Here is a 14,629-nt window from a genome sequence, read left to right as displayed (position 1 = left end):
TCCTATATGGCTGACTGGTGCAACTGACAGAGATGTAAAAGCTGAAAGCTTTCTTCTCCTCTCAGTCTAATGGGGTTTTAAGTATTGGCCTTTATGGATGCTAATGTTCGCTAATGATGACAGGTCCACGAGGAGGATTGGCCGGTGTGTGTGTGTGTGTGTGTGTGTGTGTGCTGTGTGTGTGTGTGTGTGTGTGTGTGTGTGTTTTACTGTGTGTGTGTGTCTGTGTGTGTGTTTGTGCGAGTGTGCGTGTGTGCTATCAGGTCCTCTTGGTTTACTATCAAGCTAAATGTTGTTGAGGAGTCTCAATTATGAAATCATACATTTTTAATCTGTTTTCTCCGTTACACACACAAACACACTTTTGTAATCTGACAGCCGAAAAGAAACACTCCCACACTCCCTCACACACAGAGATATATCGTGCCAACCGGTATGTCTTTATTATAGGCTAGTGTATGATTAATTTGATTAGCCTACATGTAGCCTCTAGTTTGTATTGACATTTCAGGTGTCATAAAGCTATTCTATTCGGAGAGATCATACTTAGTTGAATGGCTGCTTTTTTGAGGCTCCTTTGGGGACTTAGGGACTAGTGAGAGGATGACCTGGTTTCTAATTTTCTACTCTCAGCCTGGTCTGTAGCTACCCGTTTTAACAGAGCTCAACCAGACAGATGAGAATCAACTGTGCAGTGGATTAGATCTTTCTTTCCAAAGGAATATCGTCCTTTTATTAATCTGCAGACAATATGCTACCTGAGGTCGTTTTGCGATTCTCAAAGCCAATGCTGTTATTCTAACGGAGGTGCTGAAATCCAACGATTCTTTGCCCAGAGATAACAGGTAGGCTACCTAAGTCTCCTACTTTGTGTGACTGTTGATAAAATATTGTTTCTAAATAGGCTAGCCTACTTTATAGGCTTTTCAACCTTTTCAACAAGCACAAGTGAAGATGATTTCATGTTCTCATGGCATGGATTATTTGACACTGACTGGATTGACTCCACGACTGTGATAGATTCTGCTCTCCCGATAGTTAAACTTTTAGTGCTTCTGAGATGGCTTAAAAACGACTACATTATCAAATTAATATATGTCATATGTTCTCTTGTATTTGTTTAAGATGTATTTTAAAACACTGCTATTTGAGTTTGGCTTTTCATTTAGCCTACATTTTTTCATCTGGTTCAATCAAGTTAATTTGCATGTCCTCTTACCGGTGTACAGTATATGATAGGCTATGCAGCACTTCCTCGTCATATCATCTGGTCAGTTATTTTAAGGCTCAAAATAAGGTCGCTTGCTGTAAAGTGTGACTCTCAGTGAAATAGAACATTTGACATCACTGTAGTAAAACACCAGGGTCCACATGTTTTTGGTTTGAATTAAATAAAATTGCAAGACCATGCTTCATTATTTAGCTATAGATTATGTGATTTCATGTTATTTTGATATATGATAAATAATATTCTACTAATATGTTCTTACTTTAGGTTTTACTCTGGCTCAGTGGTATTCAAGTGGTAATAAATTAGTGGTAATAAATTAGTGGTATTTATCCTAGGAGTTATTTCCAACCACTTTGATTGTTCTCATGTCTCCTGTTGATTTTATTGTTGATATGAAGGTGATATTGGCTCATGGCCAGCCTGCAACAGGAGTACCCCCTGGTCCTGCTGGGTATTCTGGAGGAGCTGGCCGCTATGCGCCACTGGCTCTCCTTCCAGGACCTGTGTCGAATGGTCAGCACCCGCTTCGACCTGCAGCACCTCACAGAGCTTAGGAGCCTGCTGTTCTCCGCAGCCTGCCGCGACCCCTGTTTCCCCGCCACCCTCTTCAGAGACAGGGTCACCCCCAAGGGACTGGGGACATCCCCGATAGGTGTGGCAGCTGACATCGTCACCATATTCAACCTCATTCAAATGACGGGTGGGGCTCCCGATGAGGCCCAGCCTGCCCAGCCAATGAAAGCCAAGCCCGCCCCCCACATCGACCAATCCCCAGAGCCCTCTTTGCAAAGCTCTTTGCCCATCACTGACGAGGCGAGAATCTCCAGACGTGAAAGGGTGCGCACCCTTTCAGACTCTCAGACCCTCTCAGGCCCCATCGACCCGAGCTTGCTCTGGCCCAAATCAAATTACTCGTTCCGCAAGCGCGCCAGTCTCCCTCCCGATCCCCTCTCTCTGGTCTCCTCATCCCCTCCGAGCCGTGCCAGGGCTGTGTCTTTCGACTGGCGACACAACACCCCGCTGTTCGCTGGCAGCGGCAGCATCCCAGGCATGCAGAGCATCTACCTCCCCCTGGAGACAGACAGCGAGTCCTCCAAGGATTCCCTGAGTGGAGACTCGGCACCCAGGGATCCCGGATCGGAGCCAGGATCGGAGCCGGGATCACAGCCAGGATCGGAGCGGCATTCCTGCGTGAAGAAGAGAGACATCTTCAAGAAGGACTTCCACAACCAGTCACAACTGGTTCCCCATGTGACCATCAGTACTGAGTCTCAGACTCCAAGAGGAGGAGTAGGACAAAGAGGGAGGCAGGAACTTTTTTCCAACCGCAGCTTTGAGCTGCTATCCAACCCGTATCCTTCTCCAACTGTCGGTAGGTCTTCTCCGGAGCGCCGGGCCAAACATGAAAGCCTGGACGACCTCCAGGACTCCACGTACTTTGGCCCAGGGGATACTATTCAAGAATGGTCCCCTCTCCACCTCCAACCTCCCAGGGCCCAGAGGCCAGGGTGGGCCGACAAGAGCCTGAGTCTGGACGACAGGGTGGTGGGCTTAGTGGGTGTGGGCTTGGATGGCTCTGAGGGCTCTCTTCAGGTGAGACTCACTCCCAGCCCCACCACAAACAACCTTGGTGGGGGGTTGTCCCCTCCAAAGGGATGGGAGGGGACCTCCATTCCCGCACTTGGAGGAAGGGGGTTGATGGCCTGTAACAGGGGCACCCAGACCGACACCATGTCAGACCCGCGGCGCCTGCGCAGCCTGGTGCACGCCGACCGCCTGTCTTTCATGACCTCGATGGATGACCCCGACATGATGGGCGAGGATGACATCAGCGCCATCTTCCGCTTCCTGGATGACATGAGCATGTGTGGCTCCACAGGGGTCCTCCACCCCCATGACGTGGGCCCCTCGGCAGCCCAGGACACCCCGGAGGCGCGGCGCGGCCGCCTGGGCCAGCTCCAGAGGCTCTTTCACTCCCTGGATGGCAGCGACGACGGTGGGCTCAAGGCCAGCGTGTGTAAACTCCTCCTGAGAATGGGCCAGATCGAGCGGCGCCTGGAGTCACTGTCCGAGGTCAAGGCTGAGATCTCCCAGGTGCTCTCCTTCCTCCAGCGACTGGATGAGAAGATACAAGAACAGGCCATGGGAGGGGGAGGAGGGGGTGGAGGTAGGTGGCTGGGACCGCCCAGTGGTGTTGGGTCTTCCCTAGGTAGCCTGAGCCATTCGCTCACTCCTGGGTCTGGTGGCTCCTCGGAACCCCAGCCCCTGTCTGTATCTGGGCATTCGTTTGGCAGCCTGGACTGGAACCGGTGGGGCAGCAGCCAAAGGAAGACAGAGACAAACGGAGGTCTGAGCGAGACCGAAGGGGGGAAGAAGGTGGTGCTCTCTCGGCTGGCCTCCTCCAAGCCTGAGGAGAAGAGTGGCGTAGACTCCAAACGGCCGAGCGTCGTCTCCAACTCGTCTGCGCGGGATTGGACGGTGTCATTCTCGAAAAGTAAAGACGTCAAGGCCCAGCCTGGAAAAAAACGACAGGTGATGTATGACCTTAGTCAGTGCAACAGTGTATGTGAGTGTGTGTGTGTGTGTGTGTGTGTGTGTGTGTGTGTGTGTGTGTGTGTGTGTGTGTGTGTGTGTGTGTGTGTGTAAGTATGCACACATTAATTCGTTTTGAATACTCAAATCTAAAGCAGAGTCAGACATGTAATTAGCTGGCCTGTTGGTCAGACTGTGGTTTAGGTGGTCAGTTGTTTACATAGTTGATTAGTATAACCCATGGCTCTTTTAATGTCAGTGCAGGACTGCCTTTCATTGTACACTCGTCAAAAAAAGGGTTCAGCTGTCCCCATAGGAGAAACCTTTTTGGTTCCAAGTAGAACCCTTTTGGGTTACATGTAGAATCCTCTGTGGAAAGTGTTCTACATGGAGCCAAAAAGGTTTTTAACTGGAACCAATAAGGGTTCTTCAAATGGTTATCCTATGGGGACAGCTGAAGAACCCTTTTAGGTTCTAAATAGCACCTTTTTTTTCTGAGAGTGCAATCAGTAATCTTCCACTTAGGACAAGAAGGCAAGAGAAAGTCTGCTTGTGTGTATCCAGTTTGTTCACACGTTTATTCCAATATGACAACTTCTGTTTCTGCCTTTACGTTTGCTCTATTTTTCTCTCTTCCTCCTTCTCATCCATCCGCATTCGCTCTTTCACATCTTTGACTCAATCCCTCCATGCAGATGGACCAATCAAACAACTCCGCCCAGAGTCATAAGCTCCCCCCTCAAAAACACTCCCAACTGGTGGAACCGGTGTTCAGTTCCTCTCTCTTGCGTCAGAAGGGTGGTGGGTTGACCAATCCCGGGTTGTCCTCTGGGCTGCCCTGTGACCCCAGATTGGATGGTGGGAGAGGAGGAGCCCCGGTCTGGACCGTGGAGGAGAGAGAGGCCAGAATGTCCCCTCTGGACCTACAGGTACATTAGGATCTTATTGGCCTTTTGGTAACACTTTCCTTTAATACAACCACAGGCCACATTTAATCATTTAATCAGCTTGCAGGCCGTATCTGGCCCGCCGGCCCCCAGTTTGAGACCCCTGCTTTCCAAGAGGAAATGTTTTGTTGTTATTATGAGCACTTACAATGTCTTATTATAAGCTTAAATGTATGAATATGCTGTCAATATTCAACAGACTGAAAACAGATGTTATTCAGTCATCTGAAAACAGATGTTATTCAGTCAGGGTCTTGTGATGCACTATAACTGCATCATAATGCATTAGGTAAAGTTTCACAGAGCTTTCTCCTAAAATGATATAAACCAGGATTAGTCATTGAATCTTCAGAAAATATATCTGAACTGGGATCCAAATGGAACTCCCAGTGAATAAGACTTTTAATGAAACAACTGGAACGGTTATCTATCTGACTCTCTAACATCTGGCATGATAGAGCGGTGGTGACCTAATGTTTTGTCTCGTAGGCCCAGGAGCCTCTAAACCCCAATAACCTGGAGTTTTGGATGGAGGACATCTACACGCCAGGTTACAACACACTGCTTAGGCGCAAAGAGGCCGACCAGCGCAGAGCCAAAGCCTGCAAGCTGGGGGCGCTCATCTTCACAGCCATTACCATAATCCTTGTCATCGTCATCCCCATCGCCACCATGAGCTCCTGAGGCTCTGATTGGATGTCAGACAGGAAACCTCCAAACATAGACTGACTTGATTGGTTGATTAGTGATGACGAGATACAGGGATTCTGAAGTCTGAATGCAGTGTTTATCTGATACATAACTTTTCTTTTTCATATAATGATGTAGGGGACTAATATGCCCTACATATACCATGCTTTTGCACCACTATTCTCAGGGGAGAGTAATAACAAAAGACGAAGCTAAACTAATGCAAACACTTTGTGAATCCCCATGTTATCACAGTCAGTTATGCCCTTGAGTGCTATTTTGGCCTTATCCTGTTGCCCTTACTGGGCTCATTTCTTTCAAGCACAACTGAAAAAATTCAAAATTGTAAAAAGCACAGCATTTGTGTGGGTCTACTGTCTGACTTTGAATGCCTTTGTTTCTCACTAAGCAGTATGGTACAGTAAGTTATGTTGAATAAAACAACTTTTGTTGTCATAGTGGTTTTTCAAGAGTGGGAAATCTGTGATTTCCGCAATTTTTCGCTGGCTAAGCCAATGTGTTTGTTTCATGAAACATGCCACACCTGTTTGCAGGGCCTTTCCTTGCTGTTCTGCAGCCCTAGTCTATGCAAGACCAGAAAATGGCACCCTGCAAAACTAGAATGGTCCCAGCAAGCAAAATTGCGTTGAAAAGACGTCTACGATACGTACTTTCCAGACATTGAAGTTAGGTTCATTTAGGTCTGAATGAAAGGTGAAATAACATATTTTCCGTACGTTTAAAATACATATTTTCCAGGACGTTGAAAAGGCATCTTTTCCGGACGTTGAAAATACATATTTTCCACACGTTGAAATCAGGTTAATTTAGATTCTAATAAAAGTTGAAAATACTTATTTTCCGGATGTTGATAGGTTCAGATTTCGGATCGGACCAAAAATCTATATCTGTGGGCGTTGAAATCAAGGCTGGTCTGGACCGCACCAAATCTGAACCAAACATAGACGTCTATGATTGGTTCATATTTGGACTGGACCGGACCAAAAACCAATGACTGTGAATGTGGAAATCAAGTCAGGTCTGGACTGCACCAAAAAAAGACGTCCAAATGGCATTGGCATCGGTCCGTGCTTACTGAGGTGTAGCCTACAGTATTACCTGAAATTGAATTTTATGAATGCCCATCCATGTGGTAGGCCCACCATTTGTAAAACAGGACATTGCATTGGCTTTATTAGTCCTGATTCCTGTGACTAATCAATTTGTCTGTTTAAGCTCTGAATATCAGCTACCCAACTTTATCAGGAGTTATTGTGAGCCTATTTGTAATGTGTTTACACAGAGGGAAATGCAGAACATTTTCCTTTTCGCTACGATCAGCTTGTCAAAAATTTATGGATACAAATTTGAAACCACTGATCATGACAATGGGGTGAAAATCCTAGACAACAGTTGTGATTGTTCATTCCATATTGTCCATTTTACTTTGACCTGTCCTGTTTTTAGGATATGTTGTTCGTTAACATGACAGTTAATGTTTTTGGTTTTTTTATTGGGCGCCATTTAGGTTGTTTGATCAGAGAAACCTGCATGATGTAAAAAGTGTCTTAGGTTAGGCTATTTCATCGAAGAAACCTGCATGATATAAAAAGTGTCCTTGTCATTAAATTGTCATACCTTTTATCTCCAGCCTGTAGGCTACAGAAAAGGTAACTTGCTCTTTCTACCATATCCTATATCTGCTACACAGGGCCACAACTTTCACTGGGGACAGGGGGGACATGCATTTTAGAAATTGCATTTTTGTCTCCCCCAGTTTTATCATTGGAATGTGATACAAAACGAGGCAATGGTGTGCTTTAGGACCATGCAGAAGCCTCCGAGTGGTCGGGTAGGCTGTTTGGAGTGTTTATCCAACTGGATTTTAAAAAATTAAAAATATAAAAATATGTCCCCCCCACTTCTAAAACCAAAGTTGCGCCCCTGCTGCTACATGATTTATGTTAGATTCTTTTTTTGACATTGTTGGAGCACCACAGAGATGCCTCTCTCCAACCGTGGAGAGCCTTGCTGGGAATGGACAAGCAAAATATTACTTTGACAAAGTGGGCACCGCTTATCACAGGGCGGCATCAATATTCACCTAAAAAGCCCACATGCCACTGGTTGAGAGAAATTGTCATTGTTTTGGGGTCGAATTATGTGAGGTTTTATGTGTTGAAGGTGCATCTTGGTCAGTGTAGCTCAGAAAATGCCATAGGCGGCCGCCTAATCGTGCCTAATGAGCGGGCCAGCCCTGCCTGTTTGTTTAGTTGTTGTTGATGTTTTGGCCCTTGGGGATATGGAAAAGGAATCCTCTGCCAGGAACCACTTTGTGAATAGGGGATTCACTGTGCAATCTAATTTGTGTGATACCACTACCGTGTTACTGTATGTACACACACACGCGCATGCACATCACATTAATAAAATCAAGGCCTGTATAATACACACAGCCAAAGTTCCTATGACGTGATTGCCAGGGAATGCGGTCTTACTGACGTAGTTGTACCACAGTGCTTTAGAGGATGATCTGAAAATGTAAGGCCAAAGTGTGGTTTGTTGTGCTGCCTTTGCGGACCCTGAGACCTCACCCACCCACACACGCAGGATGTTGAGAGCAATGCTTCCTCTTAAGTGGATGTGTGTCGACGAAGTGGTCCCCTCGAGTCTAGTTGCTGATCCATTACCGTTGTTGTGTTGGAGCCACAGGAAAGCTGTTGTACTCAGCACGACGCTGCCAGTCTGTGGGGATTCAGTAATAGTAATGATCTGAAACTTCTCCACACCCCTGGATCCCAAACTTATCGGAGCCATTATCGACTCAGTGGGTTTTGTCCAACATGTCTCTGGACCTACTCACTGCCACAGTCATACTCTGGACCTAGTTTTGTCCCATGGAATAAATGTTGTAGATCTTAATGTTTTTCCACAAAATCCTGGACTATCGGACCACCATTTTATTACGTTTGCAATCGCAACAAATAATCTGCTCAGACCCCAACCAAGGAGCATCAAAAGTCGTGCTATAAATTCTCAGACAACACAAAAATTCATTGATGCCCTTCCAGACTCCTTCTGCCTACCCAAGGACGTCAGAGGACAAAAATCAGTTAACCACTTAACTGAGGAACTCAATTTAACCTTGCGCAATACCCTAGATGCAGTTGCACCCTAAAAACGAAAAACATTTGTCATAAGAAACTAGCTCCCTGGTATACAGAAAATACCCGAGCTTTGAAGCAAGCTTCCAGGAAATTGGAACGGAAATGGCGCCACACCAAACTGGAAGTCTTCCGACTAGCTTGGAAAGACAGTACCGTGCAGTACCGAAGAGCCCTCACTGCTGCTCGATCATCCTACTTTTCCCAAATTAATCGAGGAAAATAAGAACAATCCAAAATTTCTTTTTGATACTGTTGCAAAGCTAACTAAAAAGCAGCATTCCCCAAGAGAGGATGGTTTTCACTTCAGCAGTGATAAATTCATGAACTTCTTTGAGGAAAAGATCATGACCATTAGAAAGCAAATTACGGACTCCTCTTTGAATCTGCGTATTCCTCCAGGGCTTAGCTGTCCTGGATCTGCACAGACTCTGCGAGGGCCTGGGATCGGGAGAGACACTTAAGTGTTTTAGTACTATATCTCTTGACACAATGATGAAAATAATCATGGCCTCTAAACCTTCAAGCTGCATACTGGATCCTATTCCTACTAAACTGCTGAAGGAGCTGCTTCCTGTGCTTGGCCCTCCTATGTTGAACATAATAAACAGCTCTCTATCCACCGGATGTGTACCAAACTCACTAAAAGTGGCAGTGATAAAGCCTCTCTTGAAAAAGCCAAACCTTGACCCGGAAAATATAAAAAACTATCGGCCTATATCGAATCTTCCATTCCTCTCAAAAATTTTAGAAAAAGCTGTTGCGCAGCAACTCACTGCCTTTCTGAAGACAAACAATGTATACGAAATGCTTCAGTCTGGTTTTAGACCCCATCATAGCACTGAGACTGCACTTGTGAAGGTGGTAAATGACCTTTTAATGGCGTCAGACCGAGGCTCTGCATCTGTCCTCGTGCTACTAGACCTTAGTGCTGCCTTTGACACCATCGATCACCACATTCTTTTGGAGAGACTGGAAACCCAAATTGGTCTACACGGACAAGTTCTGGCCTGGTTTAGATCCTACCTGTCGGAAAGATATCAGTTTGTCTCTGTGAATGGTCTGTCCTCCGACAAATCAACTGTACATTTCGGTGTTCCTCAAGGTTCCGTCTTAGGACCACTATTGTTTTCACTATATATTTTACCTCTTGGGGATGTTATTCGAAAACATAATGTTAACTTTCACTGCTATGCGGATGACACACAGCTGTACATTTCAATGAAGCATGGTGAAGCCCCAAAATTGCCTTCGCTAGAAGCCTGTGTTTCAGACATAAGGAAGTGGATGGCTGAAAACTTTTTACTTTTAAACTCGGACAAAACAGAGATGCTTGTTCTAGGTCCCAAGAAACAAAGAGATCTTCTGTTAAATCTGACAATTCATCTTGATGGTTGTAAAGTCGTCTCAAATAAAACTGTGAAGGACCTAGGCGTTACTCTTGACCCTGATCTCTCTTTTGACGAACATATCAAGACTGTTTCAAGGACAGCTTTTTTCCATCTACGTAACATTGCAAAAATCAGAAATTTTCTGTCCAAAAATGATGCAGAAAAATTTATCCATGCATTTGTTACTTCTAGATTAGACTACTGCAATGCTCTATTTTCCGGCTACCCGGATAAAGCACTAAATAAACTTCAGTTAGTGCTAAATACGGCTGCTAGAATCCTGACTAGAACCAAGAAATTTGATCATATTACTCCAGTGCTAGCTTCCCTACACTGGCTTCCTGTTAAGGCAAGGGCTGATTTCAAGGTTTTACTGTTAACCTATAAAGCGTTACATGGGCTTGCTCCTACCTATCTTTCCGAGTTGGTCCTGCCGTACATACCAATACGTACGCTACGGTCACAAGACGCAGGCCTCCTAATTGTCCCTAGAATTTCTAAGCAAACAGCGGGAGGCAGGGCTTTCTCCTATAGATCTCCATTTTTATGGAACAGTCTGCCTACCCATGTGAGAGACGCAGACTCGGTCTCAACCTTTAAGTCTTTACTGAAGACTTATCTCTTCAGTAGGTCATATGATTGAGTGTAGTCTGGCCCAGGAGTGTGAAGGTGAACGGAAAGGCTGGAGCAACGAACAGCCCTTGCTGTCTCTGCCGGGCCGGTTCCCCTCTCCACTGGGGTTCTCTGCCTCTAACCCTGTTGCAGGGGCTGAGTCACTGGCTTGCTGGTGCTCTTTCATGCCGTCCCTGGGAGGGGTGCGTCACTTGAGTGGGTTGAGTTACTGACGTGATCTTCCTGTCTGGGTTGGCGCCCCCCCTTTGGTTTGTGCTGTGGTGGAGACCTCTGTGGGCTATACTCGGCCTTGTCTCAGGATTGTAAGTTGGTGGTTGGGGATATCCCTCTAGTGGTGCGGGGGCTGTGCTTTGGCGGAGTGGGTGGGGTTATATCCTTCCTGTTTGGCCCTGTCCGGGGTTTCTTCGGATGGGGCCACAGTGTCTCCGGACCGCTCCTGTCTCAGCCTCCAGTATTTATGCTGCAGTAGTTTATGTGTCGGGGGGCTGGGGTTAGTTGGTTATACCTGGAGTACTTCTCCTGTCTTATCCAGTGTCCTGTGTGAATTTAAGTATGCTCTCTCTAATTCTCTCGTTCTCTCTTTCTCTCTGAGAACCTGAGCCCTAGGACCATACGTCAGGACTACCGGGCATGATGACACCTTGCTGTCCCCAGTCCGCCTGGCCTTGCTGCTATTCCAGTTTCAACTGTTCTGCCTGCGGCTACGAAACCCCTACCTGTCCCAGACCTGCTGTTTTCAACTCTAAATGATCGGCTATGAAAAAGCCAACTGAGAGACCTGAGCCCTAGGACCATACGTCGGGACTACCGGCCGTGGTGACTCCTTGCTGTCCCCAGTCCGCCTGGCCTTGCTGCTATTCCAGTTTAAACTGTTCTGCCTGCGGTTATGGAACCCCTACCTGTCCCAGACCTGCTGTTTTAAACTCTAATGATCGGCTATGAAAAGCCAACTGAGATTTATTCCTGATTATTATTTGACCATGCTTGTCACTTATGAACATTTTTGAACATCTTGGCATGGTTCTGTTATAATCTCCACCCGGCACAGCCAGAAGAGGACTGGCCACCCCTCATAGCCTGGTTCCTCTCTAGGTTTCTTCCTAGGTTTTGCCTTTCTAGGGAGTTTTTCCTAGCCACCGTGCTTCTACACCTGCATTATTAGCTGTTTGGGGTTTTAGGCTGGGTTTCTGTACAGCACTTCGAGATATTAGCTGATGTAAGAAGGGCTATATAAAATAAAATTGATTGATTGATTATCAATGGGACCCATCTCAAGCTTTTTTGTTGTTGTGACCCACTGAATACAGAAAAGCTAGGGCCCGATTTTAAGGAACAACACAAAAGGGGTCAGATGCGGCCAACCATCTTTGCTCATACTGCATGCACATCAAAAGCATTATTACGCGCCACATACACAACACAGTTTATGTTTTGGCCTCATGGTGGAACGTTATTAATATTTTCTGTGCTTAAATCGGGAGGTGCCGGAACAAAAAGTGAGCGTAAGAGGGGGTTGACCTAGGGAGCTCTGAGGTACCGGAACGCATGAGAAAAAAAATCACCTCTATAATAAAGCGAAGCATGCATATCGTCGCATTTGCGTAGTGGCATAGAGCAGTAGAGTAGAGGCACTTACAGAAGTTGCACACACCGGGGGGAAATGTAGTAGCCTAGGATCGGGTTAAATGTCATTTTATAAACGCATTTCATACAATTCTACGTCATTTTACATGACTGGAGGCTTTGGCAGAATATTTTTTAATACCGCACAAATGATCGAAATGACAGGCTACTTTGACACTGACGAACTGACAATCTGAGATCAATAAAAATGACCTTGTTTTTAATCCATCAATAGCCTAGGCCTAGGTGTGTGGAGACATATTGGCTACAACATGAGGAGGAAACTATAGTCCTTAAAATGCTTTCCAGTTTCACTGACTCACCCAATGATGAGCAGCTCACTCGCTGGTGATGGCGGATGCGCTCGTGCCAAAAGCCTATCTTGCTCATGTTTTACTTTGTAAAACAATATTTGGAAGTTGATCAAATATTTTGGTAGCCTACAGCAGGCTCATGTCTACCAGAGCAGTGAAAGGGAGAGAGATCATATAAAGTGATTCTTATTCTAGTTCTGCGAGAGACACAGGCGCGCTTCTCACACAGCCACCGCCACGGGTTGGTCTCACACATACCGTAGGTTACAATGTTGCGCAAACCATAAGCCCGGGCCGGCCCAACCCGATTCAACTCTTATAATATCAGGCCCGGGCTGAAAATCTACTTTTTCACATTATGTGTTTTTAGGGGGGGATCTCTTCTATTAAAATGTTTACATTGCAAAAAGTGAAAAATATGTTTTATGCCATGAGGTACAGGATACAGATCCGGCCAAATAGGTTCCAGAACGAAACAGTCTGTAATGAATACTCGGACAGAGTGGTAAGATCCAATCGCAGAATAGCGATGCTTTATTAGAGTACAGACAAGGGAATAGCTTAATCGTGGTCGGGCGGGCTGTGGTCAAAACCGGGCCAGGCATAGACAGGCAGAGGTACCAAAGGAGCGGGCGTAGTCGTAGTCGAGGGCACAGGCACAGGGTCAGAGTACGGTAATCACTGAGATAGACAAGCAGAGGGTTAAGCGATACGGGGAATCAAACAACAAGGCACTGGTCGGATACACGGGTAATCAAAAAACAACAAACTCTCTCTCTCTCTCTCTCTCTCTCTCTCTCTCTCTCTCTCTCTCTCTCTCTCTCTCTCTCTCTCTCTCTCTCTCTCTCTCTCTCTCTCTCTCTCTCTCTCTCTCTCTCTCTCTCTCTCTCTCTCTCTCTCTCTCTCTCTCTCTCTCTCTCTCTCTCTCTCTCTCTCTCTCTCTCTCCTCTCTCTCTCTCTCTCCTCTCTCTCTCTCTCTCTCTCTCTCTCTCTCTCTCTCTCTCTCTCTCTCTCTCTCTCTCTCTCTCTCTCTCAGAACAAAACGCTTAGCAAGTCACAAAGGAACAATACCTCGCACCGACTGAACCTCTGAGCACACCTTATATCCTACCCTAATTATGGACAGGTGTGCTCAGAACTCAGGTGAACCAGATCGAGTCTGATGACTCCCCCTCTCTGTAGATCGGGGAAGTGTCAGACTCTGTCTAGACCCAGCCAACCCCCGATCCCTTACACAGTCCAAAATGAAGAGGTACCGGATCCTGTTCTGGCAGGATCCAGCTCAAGTTAAGCACTTTCATAATTAATAAATAATTATTTATTTTTATTCACCGAAAATCCAATTCTGTGTCAAACGGTTTTGTTATACATTATTTCAGTCTTCTGTGATATATATAAAGTGTAATATTGGAATGCAAACTCAAAATGGAATACATTTCCAGAGGTTAACCGTTTGTCTGTTACCCTCATTGTTCTTATTCCTGAGTCTGATAGTGACCCCGATAGCGGAGATGAAGGCTTTTTCTCCTGTACCCTCTTTACTGTAAAACACATTGATCCAGCCACACTGTGTTACAGGTAGTTTCAGGTTTCACTCCAATCAGTTTAACTCATGTGTGAACACATGCTTGTAGGTGGCAGGAAGCCCTAGCAGCATCATACGTGTAGATAGTATGCATTAGAGTTGCAGGATTGATGTGTGTTAAAGTGCTACAGTGGATGGAGTATTGTGTGTACAAAGAATGCGTCCAGATTTAAGTGATGCAGCCACGGCAAAGGGCAGAAGGAGTGGTGTGTTGTAATAGAAATCTGTGAAATGCATTCATTCTGTTGGTAAAACTCTTCATTGGCATGATAGGTGGTGGCTTATTTCCCAAAATGCCTTCTATGGGTTGTTTGGTAATGCAAAGTCATTCCATATTCTCTTTGCATATCACAGTCTTTGTAAGACAGATGCCAAGCTTCCTAGAGAGGAAACTCACTAACTTCTCTAGTCAGTCCAAGACAAAGTAGACTGATTTGAGAGGAGAGATTTCCGGCAGTTAATTGATGCTTGATTAGTGGAATATTTGCCGAGCCTGTTGTATAAATAATAGATATAGAC

General features: G+C 45.7%; 1 protein-coding gene across 1 annotated transcript; it reads left to right on the top strand.

The window, feature by feature from the left end:
- The first annotated feature begins 432 nt into the window (after window positions 1-432).
- Window positions 433-6,552, top strand: LOC121578028 (major intrinsically disordered Notch2-binding receptor 1-like). The gene is made up of 4 exons (XM_041892079.2): window positions 433-845; window positions 1,630-3,763; window positions 4,459-4,692; window positions 5,200-6,552. Exons 2-4 carry the CDS (start codon window positions 1,643-1,645, stop codon window positions 5,392-5,394), a joined length of 2,550 nt encoding a protein of 849 aa, XP_041748013.2. The 5' UTR covers window positions 433-845; window positions 1,630-1,642; the 3' UTR covers window positions 5,395-6,552.
- Window positions 6,553-14,629: the final 8,077 nt, after the last annotated feature.

This window comes from Coregonus clupeaformis, chromosome 12, assembly GCF_020615455.1.
Source record: "Coregonus clupeaformis isolate EN_2021a chromosome 12, ASM2061545v1, whole genome shotgun sequence".
In the NCBI taxonomy this organism is placed as follows: domain Eukaryota; kingdom Metazoa; phylum Chordata; class Actinopteri; order Salmoniformes; family Salmonidae; genus Coregonus; species Coregonus clupeaformis.
This window is presented reverse-complemented; position numbering and strand designations above follow the sequence as displayed.

Excerpts from the sequence above, each read along its gene's own strand:
- LOC121578028 (XM_041892079.2), top strand. The coding sequence starts at position 1,643 with ATGGCCAGCCTGCAACAGGAGTACCCCCTGGTCCTGCTGGGTATTCTG. Across the intron at positions 3,764-4,458 it reads AGCCTGGAAAAAAACGACAG|ATGGACCAATCAAACAACTC; the intron begins GTGATGTATGAC and ends CCCTCCATGCAG. Across the intron at positions 4,693-5,199 it reads TGTCCCCTCTGGACCTACAG|GCCCAGGAGCCTCTAAACCC; the intron begins GTACATTAGGAT and ends TTTGTCTCGTAG.